Source organism: Chinchilla lanigera, unplaced genomic scaffold (genome assembly GCF_000276665.1).
Source record: "Chinchilla lanigera isolate Chin_1 unplaced genomic scaffold, ChiLan1.0 scaffold00029, whole genome shotgun sequence".
NCBI lineage: Eukaryota > Metazoa > Chordata > Mammalia > Rodentia > Chinchillidae > Chinchilla > Chinchilla lanigera.
The window spans coordinates 23,148,027-23,162,926 of NW_004955430.1; the positions used below are offsets into that span (position 1 = coordinate 23,148,027).

Consider the following 14,900-nt stretch of genomic DNA (forward strand, 5'->3'; position numbering starts at 1 on the left):
ACAGCATCTTGTAGCATTTCATCTGTTATAATTTCCAACATTGAGTGGCTGTGTTGGTATTCTGTCCAATACACTTTACCCTTGACAAGACCTTCACTATATTTTTGGACCTAGCTCCAACATTGGATCATTCCATTTAGTGGTGTGGCCATTTCACAATGTTTCACCCACTCAAATGTGTACTCAAATTGCTGTTTTCTTTGTTATCTGAATCAAGGAAGTCTGCATTCCCTGTGTTGGTATCAGTCAATTCTTGCTCTACTTCACTGTCACAGGAACACATGGCTCATATGGCCAATGTCAAAGTCATAATCATCATTCTCCTCCTCATCATCATCATACACCCACACTACTCTTCTGTTATGAAGACATGTATTTTACCCTAATGGATCATTTTCATCATCCATGCATGATTCACTTTTGACCTCCTCCAAAACTTGCAAATCTGGATTTTCATGTGCCATTGCACTGAATTGGGCTACTTCTACCTGAAAAATGTAAAAAAAAAAACCCTGTTTCTTTAAAAAAAAAAAAAAAATCCCAGAGTGGTGTGAGTCTATTGGACTCTCTGCGATGCTCCAGTAAACATAAACAAAACCAGTTTGCCAGAGCATAAAGGTGGGTCCAATTCTGTTTTGACACTTTTGCACACATGCATGCATGCTCTTTGTTGTCATATCAAGGGGGTAAACACATAGATTGCTTCCTGTATCCCTCAGGGAAAAGTACTGGGATGCACAGCTGGCTACTCCAATGCTCAAGTACAAATTTACAGTAGAAAAGTAGGGGATGGGTCTTCTAGACCCAAGCTTATGCCTTGAGGGTAAAAACCTTTCACTTAGACTCTCCCAGGGAGGGCCTAACAGTATGATTCACCTACTGCCAGAGGAAAATGTCTGGGCACCTAAATTTTCTCAAATAATTAACACAATACTACTTCTTATTGCTCCTCTTTTCCCTCTTTATCCATGGAAGATAGTTTTTAAAGTTTGCCATATATTTTTCAATTTACTGAATAGAAAACAGATCCAATGGTTACTCCCCCAACACAAGAAGAATGAGCTGGGGTAACTCATGTGACAGCACAGGTAAGTCACAAATGCATGACGCTACACATGATTCCATCTCGGGGACATTCTGGGAAAGGCAAAACTATAGGGAGAGAAAGTGATCAGTGGTGGCCAAGGACTGGTGGGTAGGGGGTGGGAAGGGCTAACTATAAAGGCACACAAGAGAATTTGGGGGTGACAGAACTATTCAATGCTTTGATCTGTTATAACTGACAAAATTGAATTTAAAAGACTGAACTACAATGTTTATGAATTATGCCTTAATAAACTTGATTTCTAAAGAAACTCAGATTTTGTCCCTCAGCTACATTCTCCAGGAAGGTGAGTGTGTGTGGTCACAGGTGAGCAGCCACCTGGGATGAAAGTCGTGTCACACTGTGCTCTCTCTCACCAACAGCCCAGCCAAAAACAGAAACCACTCCAGGGATTTCAGTCAGAAAGGAATTTGATGGAGGAATCCAGGGCTTATAGAATTGCTGAAAGGGCTAGAGAAGTCAGGGGTCCTTTAGGCTTTTAACTCTGAGGACAAACCACTGTACACAGCCATGACCCAAAGCTCAGGAAGCCACCACTGCCAACACAACAGCTTCTCATGCCCAGGCAGATGGGATGAAGACCACAGAGCAGGGAACGAGGCCACCGCCACTGCCACTGAACACTCAGGGCTCCTTGACCCCGTCTGCCAGCAGCAGCAGTAGGAACTCGGTCTAAACCACACACATGCTCATTGCTATGCAGTTAGGAACCTAGTACAAGAAAGTTGGGGACGTGGAGATGTTGGGTTCTAGTCTCTCCAATAGAGAGGGTGGAGTGAGGCTGGGCATGCACACTCGGGAGTACAGCTTATGCTTAACACGTACACATGCTGGGTTCAGTCCCAGGGACCCAAGGGGAGGAACCCAGAAGATGGAAGGTACAGAGAGCCAGTCCACAGTATTTACCCCAACTGTCATCCTTCTTGTCCTAAAACAAGGTGTTGTTCAATAAAGAAAGTGCAACAAAATCCTTTATCTAAACTTAAATTTCAAAGGCTGTTACAGAGATGAAAAACTGTTCCATTAATGGATGAAACCAAGATCTTAACTCATTTCATTATAGAAGAATATTTCATTTTCACATTTAGTTAGTCCTAGCCCCAATAAAATAAAAACTAAGATCACTGCATTTGATAACAGCAACTACAGTTCCCTTACAACTCGTGTATCTCACACCATTCTTCAGGCTCTTGTTCTGCTGAGAATTAAGCAGACTAAGTTGAAAACACATTTGTTTCTTAGATGTGGGTTATCTTATGGTAATCCCAAACCAGCAGTGGGAAAAGACAGTTTGAATCCTAATTGTTACTCCCAAAGACCTAAAACATAATCAAACAACAAACCAGGAGAAAACAGTGGTGCATTTAGCTAATGCACCACAATAACCATAGTTTTTACAGTTAGTTCCCCAACAACTGCTCATATAACTATATCCTGTATATCAAGAGGATTAAGGAAACTTCTCCTGAGGAATTTTTAGCCTGCAAGAATTCTGCTTCATTCCTTCTGGAATTATTTCTCTATATTGTACAGAAGGGAGGCAATGGAAACATTTTCCTTTTTCTGACAATAAAACTATTGGGTGGATTTTGCTAGTTTCTTCAACTATTAGGACAAAGAAAAAAAAAGTGACAAAGTACAATGGCCTAAAAAGAAAAACAGTGCCCAACCAACACTAGCTGCTTGGGTTTTGAGAATCATATATAAGCACTGTCAACTGGAAAAAATGAGGGGAGTCTTTGCCAAAAAACTCTAATTCTCCCTGTCTAGAAAACCATCAAAACACCATCCCACTCATAAGTCTCTCACTGCTAGAGGAAATCACTGAGCAATACTTTATATTGCTCTGACACAAGGAATAATGGTAGAAATGACAGCCAGAAGTTAAGAACTGTTTCAGCTTAATAGCAAAAGCTCTTCTCCTTCAAGGTATCTTTAAAAAAAGTTGAACTTAGAAGCTACTTATTTCTTATGGCCAGTTATATGCTACTTCTGCCAATGTTACTGTGACTGGTACGGAAAATGGTGACAATTTCATTATAAACAACAGACTCGGCCTCTCAAGCTGCAGGTGTCAGAGGAAGCACCTACTTGAGAAAAGCAGCAGAAACACTAAAGGATTCACAGAGTAAGGAACATCACCTGCCCCAAATAGGTGGATTAGGTGATGGCCCCTGTTAAGCTTTGCTTGAGAATGTACAGGAAATGAGGATCTAAATCATGATTACTACAGATCTAGCAACTCCCTTCTCTACTCTTAGTTTCCCAGGAGAATAAGACTTTAAATATGTTTATTGTGGCATGACACCCCCACACAGAGCCAGGTTGCTTTATGGGAGAATAAAGGATGCTGCATAATATTTCTTTCAACTCTTTAACAGCCAAGCACCCCATCCTCTAAAGCCAACCCACCCAGTTCCCCCCAAAGGAGAGAGCAGGGCTCCTACCATGGACACAGTTGGCAACTTACCTGCAATTCACTTACACAGCAGCTACCTGGGTATAGGCCAAACACCTCTCAAAACTCCACGTTCCCTATTTGCTCCATACTGTGCTCAGGCCCCTTAAAGAAGCTAATGAAATACTTGTAGGCATCTGATAGCACCTTTGTAAGAGCTGCGCTGCTAAGTCACTGTTACAGGACATAATCATAGGAAGCTCGGGGAAAAATTTCAATTCATACTCGTGACCACCTCACGGAAGAGGTGGCCTTAGGGCTTTCAGCCTTACAAAATAGCTATTGTAAGTGGTCCACAATTTTCAGACAATAGTGATTTCAACTGAAATTAAGAATAACTTCTACAAGATGGTTTAAGTCGGTCTCAGCCTGGTTCAAGAGACCATCTCCAGAGGACAGGAACATCAAAGGAAAGAGAAATACAAAAATCCACTCCTGACACAAAGTAGAACTGGCAAAAATAATCCCTACATTTGGCGCCCTTCCAGCTGCCACTGAAGAGGCAGAGCTGTGACAGCAGGTGGCAGATTCCATGGGGCCTGCTGGGACCTAGCTGGTCGTCAAGATCTGCAGGGGCCACTCCTCCGCGACAAGGCGGGACAGTTATCCTCTGCAGCCTGAACCGAGCTGCAGCGCAGTTCCTACGCAGTCTTGGCCACCACCCCATGGACTCTGGTTGATTCCATAGCATGCAGGAGTCGAGCGTGTGAGGCAGGAGCTTTTATTATCACAAACCACACAAAGAAGCCATTGTTCAGGGGAGCGACATAATATATTGTAACTGCTCCCGTCGTGTCAACAGGCGTCATTTTAATGGGCCGGTTAGAATCTCTCCCACTTGAAGTTAAAATGGTCTCCATTTCAATGAAAACAGGAGATCCCTCATTTGGAAGATTGCAATTCACCCCGGGCAGCTGCCAGGCATAAGGAAAAGAGAAATGGCAGGCATGCGCTGAGTTGGCCTCTCCAGGCAACATTTCCATTTGATAATTTGTCTCCTCTTAAAACAAAGAGATGAGCAAGTTACAAATATAATTACTACATTTCCGAACAAGCAATAACACAAGCCACGAACGCACTAGCAGAGGATGGCTAGCTTACCTCTGGCTCCGGCTGTCGGGGCTGTTCATCCTCGGTGGAGTTTGGTAAAATTGCCCAGGTTATGTTGGCACTGGCTGATGGCAAAGAGCCGAGTGTCCCATTTTTCAGCTGCTCTGTGGAATGTGACTTGGACCCATGCCATCCCAGGATGTTTTCTGAAATAAAGACCTAGAATGATGCCAAGTATTTTCCAAATTAAACATTCATAGCTCATGAAATATGTGTACCTCACTGTGAGAGGAGACCTACTTCACATGGGGCCAGGGTAATACACGGTGGGGTCTGTTTCAAAGAATGTACCAAGGGAGGACTCTGATCACACACTTACGAGCTTTGTGTCTGTGTAATGTCAGATCAGACATCACAGATTTTTTTCTATCCCCCACTCTGGACAGAAACAATTCCCAACACTACCAGTGTCAGATAAAGGTATTTTTCTTTAACCTTTCAAATATATTTTCAAATATTTATGATAAAAACCAAAAGTCAGGTTTTATCAAAAAATAGGCTGCCCGAAATATGGCTCACACAGAACTTGCATGACAGCCTTGGCGCAGAGGAGATGCCTACGGTGCGGTCACACAACAACACCCCTGTTGTCAGATGTGGCCAGTGTGACAGATATCAGGAACCTCACACTGAGGGACAACACGTTCAGCCATTAAACAAGAAATGTTTAATAAACACCAGTCTGGTAAACCAGAAGCATTTTTCTAATTCTCCCTCAAGCCCTGCGGGGAGGGAGAGTTTCGCTTTTAATACTACTTTTTAAAGAGTCATGTTTTGTTATGGCTCATGTTCTTACGCTTACTAATGAGGGCAGGAGTGGCCAGATGAGAATTTCTTTACCCCACAGCAACTCCACCATGAGAATTCAGGCTCACCCTCTGCTGATGTCCACTCCAGAGAGTCTGTTCCCATTCAAGCGCAAGAACAAATGACAGAGAAAAGACAGGCTAAAGTAGAAACGCACGTATGTGACTCAGAACTCAGCCTTTCAGTGTCTCAGGTGTTCCGTCCCTAAAGCAATCCACCAAGCATCTCACGGAGTTACAAAAAAGTCTACAAGCATCCCAAACTTTGAACACCCCAAGGAAATCTGGTTAACCAGAGCAAAATGACCAGAGCAGAGTGAGGAGCTCTTCCTGTGTGTGTGTGTGTGTGTGTGTGTGTGTGTGTGTGTACGTAGTTTCTGTGTGTGGTGTATTCAACCCAAGGACATTTTTATGACAAAATATCTTTTAATGCCAAGTGTTAGATCACATAACTCTGCTGCTGAAGTCTTAAGAAGCTTCTTTTTGCAACTGAAATAAAATCTAAACTGCCTGGCTTTCCCTACCCGTGCCAGCCTCAGCTAATTCTCCTCCCCCTGTGGTCATCAGGATCGAGAAATGCTGGTATTTTTTTCCACTCCTCAAATAAGCCAAGTGTATTACAGTCTAGAGCCTTTGTGCCTACTTCCCTCTCCTGAGTCCTGTTCCCCAGGCCTCCAGTGGAGGAAGAGGAATCCTGAGTAAGTCCGAGGGTCAGCTACGTGTCTCCTGAACAGAAGTCTCTGGCACACCCTGGGACCATGACACCCATGGCCCCTCTGTCACTTCGCTTCTTACTGCCTTCAAAGGATCTGGCACGGCCTGTACTTGGCCAGTTCAGTCGTTTGCTTCTTGATGGTTTATCCCTCTTTCTGGACTGCCAGGTCCTGAGGGCCTGGACAAGAATGCCCTGGCTCACAGCTGTGTCTCCAGAACCTAGAACATGACCTGGCAGAGCGTGTGCTGACCACATACGTATGATGGGTAGATGACTACTAAGAGATTCAGGCACAGCCTATTTCACCAAGAGTGAGTTTTGTGGACTCATTTTTTAAAATGTCAAACAGAAAGGCAGGAAGTAGAATGGTGGTGGCCAGAGGCTGAGAAGTAGAGGAGAGGATTGCTGTTTACTGGGTAAAGCCTCAGGTGGTTCTGTGTGTATATGTGTGTGCTTTGTTTTGAGACAGGATCTTACTATGTAGTTCAGGCTGATGTTGAACTCACTATGTGGCCCAGGTTGAACTCAAACTCACAGCAATCCTCCTGCCTCGGCCTCTTGAATGCTGGGCCTCAGGTGTGTGTCATCATGTCCAGCTTAGAGCCTCAGTTTTACAAGATGAAGGAGTGTTGGAGATTCATCAAACAACAATGTAAATGTACCAACAATACTGATATACACACATAGAAAAAATGGAAAACTGGGTACAGTAGCCTGTAATGCCAACTACTCAGGAGGCTGAGACAAAAGAATCACAAATTTAAGTATAGCCTGGGCAATTTAGAAAAACCCTATTTCAAAAAAGAAAAAAGTAGAGGTAGGGAGTGGGAGACCTGTGGTTCAGTGGTAAAGTGCTTACCTAGCATGCACAAGGCCCTAGATTAACACCCAGCACTGTGTTTTAAAAAAAAAAAGGTTAAGATGGAAAATTTTACATTATGTATATTTTTCTATGTGGTAAAACATCATCCCTATAGCAGCCATTGGTGTGATTTTTAAAAAAAAAAACTCTAAAACACGGAGGCAAGGGAGAAAGAGATAGACAGACAGAGATAAAAGGTCAAAGCCAAAACCCACAAGAATTTGATAGGAATCTTCACAAATAATAAAGCAGATCAAGCTGGACTAAGAAAAACATGTCAGGATTTGAGACACTAGAATTTGACATAAGAGAGAGGCAGATACTTCTTACCTATCATGCCAGCTGACTCTTGCCTCAGAGATCTGGATTTGGACCTTAAATATCAGACAACTGTCCCATAAAAACAAGCATACTACTTTAAATTTTTTACTTTATTAAACAAGTAGGAAATGTCTTTTTGAGCAGTGAGGACATCTTAAAAAGTACTAAGGGAAATAAGACCTACTTGCCTAGGTCATCAGGACAACGTTTCCTCCATCATCCCCACACCCCAAAGCTGCCCTTCCTCTTCCCGTAACACCATCCAGAGATGGCAACCAAGCATACCAGGGCAGCGGTGCCCTGTGTCCCGGGACACAGACCAGGACTGGATGAGAAAAGGCGGCAGTGCGCGCTGGGTTACGTGTGCACTCCGCGGACTCAGAGTACCTAGCAACCGGTCAGTGAGGACAGGACAGAAGCCTGTCTCCCAACAGCCTACTTGCTGGAAGAACCATCATGAGTTTGGGAGTCTGGACGGACCAATCTTGTTTGCGGGTGAAGAAGAAAAAGTCTAATCTAGAGCGAATGAAAAGGATCGTACAAAGCCTGGAGAGAGAAAGATTATCCTTGGGAAAGAATACACCCCTGAAATTTCCAAAGTAAAGTAACAGGAAACAGGAAAAGTGTATCCTCAGCACAAGACACAGTGAGGCAGCCTCTGTGAAACAGGAACGAGAATCAGAAGCAGACAGGCTAAGGTGGGGAGGGAGATGGACACACCAGGGAATGATCAGGAGGAAGTGAAATCACTTGTAAAAAAGATAAAAGATAAGAGGAAATAAAGTGATAGATCTTTTGCAAAAAGGAAGGGAAAGGGAGGTAAAAAGAATTAAGGTGTGTTATGTATGGGTCATGTTCCCCATGAGGAACACAATCATGTACTGCAAACGTGTACTAGTAAAAAAGTAAAAATAAAAAAAAAATCAAAATAAACATTCTGGAAAGCAGAGATAAACTCTACCAGTGTCCAGATGCAGAGGACATAGATGACACAGAAGACACTGAACAGATCTAAGAGGCAGAGGATCACTGTTCCAAGGGAGGAAGAGCAGATCAGTGGGACACAAACAACAAACCCCACGGCAGACAAACATGTTCTGAGCTGAACAGAAAGCTGTGAAGGCTGCGGAGAGGACCCACCACGTTCCAGCAAAGCCACCAGGCAGAAGCTCACCCCAACACATGGTCTGCTAATTTCTTAGGATTTTGATTACTGAAATTCAAAAGAAAAAGAAAAGCAAAATGAAGACATCAAGAACAGAGAGTTAGGTACAAAAGTACTGCTGGTGAGCAAAGACCTGGGAAAAGCAGTGCTGGGCAGGCCAGGACCAGGGCCTGGCAAGCAGACACTCGCCTCAGCACAGAATCAGGTGTGAGCTGGCAAAGATAGCACCCACGCAAACTGCGGGAAGCAGCGTGACTTCTAAACCGAAAAGGGTTGGGAGACAGCTCAGTTGTCTGGGACTCAGCCTCACTTACCTCAGCCCGACCCCTGCCCTGTTCGATCCTTTCCACTATGAACTCAATGTTCCTTGTATCCTGTCTCCCCGCCCACTCCAAATGTGTATGTTTTGGCTCTAACCTCCAGTGTGACTGAATTTGGAGACAGGCCTTTAGAGGAAGGGCCCTGATCCATAAAATCAGTGCCCCTCCACCCACGCACTGCCTGCACTGGGTCTGAGCTTGCAATCCTCTTTCCTCAGGCTCCCAGGTGCTGGGATTCTAGGCACGTGCCACCACGCCCAGCTTAAAAAACACGTGGAAACCAGAGCTCCTCCACACAAGCACACGGCATCCAAAGGCCGTGTGAAGACACCAGAAGGTAGCACCACCACACCCAAGGCAGCTCCTTCACCAGAACCCACCCCAGCTGGAGCCTGCAGGACCTTACACCTGCAATCTGCAGAACTGTGAGAGAGAAAGTTTTGCTAAGCCACCCAGAAGCCTTAGCTAAGACATTGTCTTTATGTAAAACTTTGCTATTTTGTTTGTCATGGATTCTTTTTCCCATTAATTTGTGCTTAAAAACACACTACATTAAAGTAACATTTTTTAAAGCACTGCGGTTTTCTGTACCCCTTGAATTCTGCACTCAAGGCTAGTGCCTCACTCATCTCATCCTGGTCTCAGCCTGGAGGACTATGAATAATTTCTCTAAATATGATTATATAATTCAATACCAAAGTCATTTTGCTTTGGTTTTAAAGTAGTACTAGAGATTGAATCTAGAACCTCTACCCTGAGCTATGTTCCTGGTCCTTTCTTATTGTCCATTTTGAGTCAGGATCTTGCTAAATTGCTAAATTGCCCAGCATGGGATTAAATTTGGCATTCTCCTGCCTCAGCTTCTCAGAGCACAGGGATTACAATAGGTGTGTGCACACCTAGCTCGAAGTGATTTTAAGAGAAATTAGTCATTATGAAACATTACATAAGTATTATACCATCTTAAAATATTAATAGTAGAGTGCTTGCCGGCAGGCAAGAGCCCTGGGCTTGATCTGCAGCACTGCCCTAAGTTAATAATAGCCCAGATATTAAGGCACCAAAAACTTGGGAAATGAACTGGGGAAGCAGAAGTTAAAATATGTCCAATCTTCATCATTACCAGAAAGATTCAAAAATTCCTCCTTGACTTTGATGACTACACAATATAGGTTAAAGGATACCTGTGAAAAACAATGCAACCACTTGTGTGTGTTTTATATCATAGTTTTCCCTAAAGCATTAGGAGAAATGTAATGTAAAAGAAAGAAAACCTGTGTAGCAAAAGAGGAAAGCAGCACCATGGAAACACACACAAACGCACAGAGGAGACTAGCAAAACACCAGCTCTTATGGGTCAAGGTCTGGCTTGGAATCGTCTTAATCGGTCCTCGGCCCAGTTTACGGGTAAACTGGAGCTGCAGTAAGAGCTCCCAGAGCCCCGCTCACAGGATGCGGTGGATGAGGGCGCCTGAAACGCCCCCTCTGCCGGCAGCACCGGGATTCCGCCCCCAGCCTCAGTAAACCCAAAGGATTATCCAAAGTACAGCACTGCTACGGTGCGACTCTGAACTTGGGAAAGCACGAGGCATATTTGCAGTGGAAAGCCAGGACTTTAGTATCCGACTGCTTTCCTCCGGGTGAAGCTGCCACTCAAAAGGTTGGCGTAGAGAGTCTCTTTCTGTTTTGTTGTTGTTTGTGGTACCAGGGATCGAAGCCAAGGCCTTCACACTGAGTTACATCCTTAGCCCTTTTTAAATTTTGAGACAAGTTCTCGCTAAATTGCTAAATCGCCCAAGCTGAAATTGAGTCTGCCGCCTTCCGCCTCAGCTCAGTGGCACTCTGGGATTACACACAGCTTGCGCCACCACACCTGGCTCTTCACGAGCTTTTTTAATCCCTCCATCTAAAATAGTCTATATTTTCTCATTTCCTATTATCCCATCTAGGGAAGGAATTCTCATAAAATACAGCAAGGTGACTCTAAGTGGTGAGAACAATTTTCACCAGAAGCAACAGGCGTCAGAAAAGAAAGGCAGAGATGGAAAAAGCAAAGGGTGGAGGGCAGCAAAGAGTGAAAGAATAGGAAGAAGCAGGGCTAGGGATTTAGCTCAGCGGCAAAGTGCCTGCCTGGCAAGCACAAAATTGTGAGTTCGGTTCCCGGTACCGGAGGAAAAAAAAAAAAAAGAATAGGAAGAAGCGGAGCCAGCAGAGGAAGAGAAGCAACGGCCAGAAAAGCCAAGAAGCATCCTACAGCCACGACACCTACTTCTTTTCTCCGAATCTCATCACAAGGGGCCAGCAAAACTGACTCAGTAACTGATACTGCCTATGAACCTCACAAAAGAACAACACAGCTATGAAGGCATGCGCTAAAGACAGCGTTCTGAATTCTGCTCTGAGTCTCCTCCCCTCAGTTACATGTCTCATGACCTTTCACCTTCATTTATGTTCAGAGGCACCTGTCTCATGCACTGCTATCTGCCAGGGATCCCCTGTCATTTGCCTTGACAGCTCGAACTCCAGCGTCCTTCCCCATGTATGACTTGATCGACCACGTTCACGCCCTGCTCTTCCCAGGCACACGCATCTGCTCTGAATGTGAACTTTGTTCCCTGGACTGAAGCCTACAAGCAATGAACCCACCGGAAAACACGGGTAACACAGAACTCTGCACCCCCAAATTATTTTGAAGTTCCAGATTATACCCTTAGTGGTCACCCCGCTAGAGCCCAGCCCCCACATCATAGCCTTTTGCAGCTCTGGGCCTGGCCTTTTCCTCCAAGCTGTGGATGTATGCATCTAGGCTGGGGAAGACACACTCAGCCCCAGGAGCCAAGAACACACCCGCCTCAAGCTGTCGAAGTAGCTTCAGTAGGGAGAGCTGCTTAAAGTAAGCCTTGACCAAAAAGCAAGACTACCTTATTGTTTTCATTACAAATCTCGCCATAAACAGAAGCACCTCGGACCCGGAGCATGTTGAAGATAACATCAGAGACAGGTCTGGAAGCCAAAATGTGCAGTTGTTCAGTGTGCTTGAAAAGAAATGACACACGAGGGAGAAGCACTTGTAGACAAAGACTCGGAAGCCGAAATCCTTCCCAGAAGACGCAGCAAAATGCTATGGACATGAACACTGGAGGACCTCACATTAATCTCACAGTGGGTTCAGAAAAGGGCCAGAGGGAAAAAACAGGGCAAGAGTCAGCAAAGAGATTCCAAGCGCAAACAATGCATGTGGGTATTTGGTAAGCTGCGGGCGCCACGGGCCTCCCTCCCATGAACGGCTACATCAAACCTGAGGAAGTTTCACTGGAATGAGACTCTAACTTCACCAACCCAGCCGGGCACTTCTGAGATGTAAGCATGTTCTTTGAGCACGTGGCAGGCAGCCACCACGACGGTGACCAGAGAGCCCCGAGCTTGTCAACACTTTGTGGCAATATTAGGGGGTCATCTTATTCTCTTTTTCGACTTGGTCTAAGATTCTGGAATTCTGTTTTAACTGTTGGGCAACTATGATGACCTGGATGCAAGAAAGAATTTAATCTATTTCCACTGCAGTGTGTAGCATAGATACACGCACACATCATTTCAAAACTTACGGGGCTATCGTGCTATAGGGAACAGAACTTTTTTAAAGGTCAAAGAAATGAGAAGACAAATGAGTCAACGTGATTCTCCAGACTCTCTCTGCTGCCCACTTTTCAGCCAAACATCTTGATGAAAATGGCCAAAAAGAAGAAGCAGGGGTATGTGTGGAGGACACAAAGGCGGTGACATGGCACACGGCCGGACTTTGGGGACAGTGCTCAATCTCCCTTCCTCCCAAATACGTTTCAATTTCAACCTGTCACCACATCTCAGGCCCTGCATCGTTCAAACTGTGTCCCTTTAGGCCCTTAAGAACACCAGAGATCTAGTGAAAACCACAGGGAAAAAAGCAGTCTGCTACAAAATTAGCCCTGAAAATAGATTTTTTGAAGAAAGATTAATTTTAGGAAAAAGAAAATAGTTCAAGCTCATATTTACTACTGAAAGAGGACGAATTGGTCTGAACCCATGCAGCTGCAGAGCCTGAAGTTACAAGTCAAGGCAAGTGAGACCACACGAAAGTCTCAGGCTGCCAGATCACTGCCCAGGCCCCGGGGGAGTCCCTGAGGCTCCACCCACATCCAGAGGGGCCCAGGCTCCTGCACTTGTTTTTCCAGCTGCGCAGGGAGAGGACAGGAAAGCAGGTTCCGGCTCCTGCGCTGGGCATACCTGAACCACACGTCCTCTCCAACACTGGATCATGTGCCACAGATTTTTTTCTTTTGTTTGTAAAGGACATCAGGGAGAAAACTAGGAAAATGTAATGGGATCCACAGATTGGGGTATAATAGGGTTGTATTTATATTAATTTGGTGATCTTGATCATTGTGCTGTCTGCACAGGAGAATATCATTTTAAAGGAAACACACACACAAGTATTTAAGAGGGAAAGAACATCAGGACATCTGCAATATGGTTAAAAAATAACAATATGCTTTATACATAGAGAGAAAATGGTTCTGATGCAAATGTCATAGATGTTACTATTTAAGCAATTTGGAGAGGGATATATGAGTATTCCACAACATTCCTATACCTTTTCTGAAACCCCAAGTTTTATTTTGTGGCAATGGGTACTGACAAGGCCTTCACATTGAGCTGTATCACCAGCCCTTTTTATTTGATTTTATATATCTTTTTGACATAGGGTCTTGCCACATAGACTTGTGGCAATCCTCCTGACTCAGCCTCCTGAGTGCTAAGATTATAGGTATGCAACAACAAACCAGCTCCTTTTTAGTTTTTTGATCTTGAGACAGGGTCCAGCTAAATTGTTCAACTGCCAGGGATAGGCTCAAACTTGTGATCCTCCTGCCTCATCATCCCACAGTACTGAGATTACAAGTATGCTGCCATGGCAACCTAAAGTTAATTTTAAAACAAAATACATACATGCCTGTCCCAACAGAATTGTGATGCTAACAGATATTGTCCCCAGCCCCGCTTCAGAGGACCCAGAGTCAGCTGGGTGGTCTCTGGATGGAACAAAGAACCTCAAGCATGGGAAGGAGTCTGCCACAGAGGGAGGAGCCAGTCACTCACCTGGGCTTTGCCACTTGGCCAAGTGGCCTTGGGCAAGTCACTTAACCGCTCTGAGCCTCAGTATCTCATCTGAAAGGTTCATGGGATAACATCTACCCTGAAAGGATTTCAGATGAAACATTGTAAAGGCCAAACACCGGCAGGACCAAGCTCAGGGTATGGTGGTACACACCCACAATCCCAGCACACTTGAGAGGCTGAGTCAGGAGGATTGAGCTTGAGGCCAGCCTTGGCTACATAGTGAGTCTGAGGTCAGCCTAGACTACAGAGCGAGACCCTGCTCTAAAAAAAAAAAATGGTGGGTATCAGAGCAAGAAATCCAAAGTACACCACAGTCTCCTTTGAAAAGCCAACCACGCTTTTAATCTTTAGTGGAACAGACGGCAAAGGGTACTGGAAGAAACCATGGCATAGAGACCATCACTCCTAACCTCACTATGCTTTGTACCTCTAAGTTGTCTCATCTCCTCATTAATTAAGTGACCCCGGGTAACAAAGCTCAGTGAAACTTCTGTTGTCTTATTAATTATAATAACTTATAATTATACACAACTTGACTAAGCTCAAGCTATTCTGACCTTTATTGTTGAATTTAATCTTCACTAATATCTTTCTATCTGCTTATTGATTAAACCTTCCTCTACAGGACAGAGCCATGTCTGGCTTCTGGAGAAAGAATTAAAAATGCTGCTATATGTGCTGTAGAGAAACCCTTGCACAGGCCAGAGGGTGTTCTGGCAGCGAGGGCAGGAAGCTGTGTGTGTGTGTGTGTGTGTGTGTGTGTCTGTCTGTCTGTCTGTTTGTCACCAACAGTGGATGCTGGGTCACCTGTGGTGGACGCATGCATCTGACATAAAGGAAGAGAAAGAGAGAGAGAGAGAGAGAGAGAGAGAGAGAGAGAG

General features: G+C 44.6%; 1 protein-coding gene across 3 annotated transcripts in view; it reads right to left on the bottom strand.

The window, feature by feature from the left end:
• The window catches only part of Osbpl10 (oxysterol binding protein-like 10), a 298,636-nt gene that overhangs the window by 63,409 nt on the left and 220,327 nt on the right, over window positions 1–14,900 (bottom strand). For all 3 annotated transcript variants that reach the window (XM_005387524.2, XM_005387523.2, XM_013515705.1), the window contains one exon: window positions 4,665–4,819. In XM_005387524.2, coding sequence (XP_005387581.1) covers window positions 4,665–4,819 — 155 coding nt within the window. The remainder of the gene's footprint in view (window positions 1–4,664; window positions 4,820–14,900) is intronic.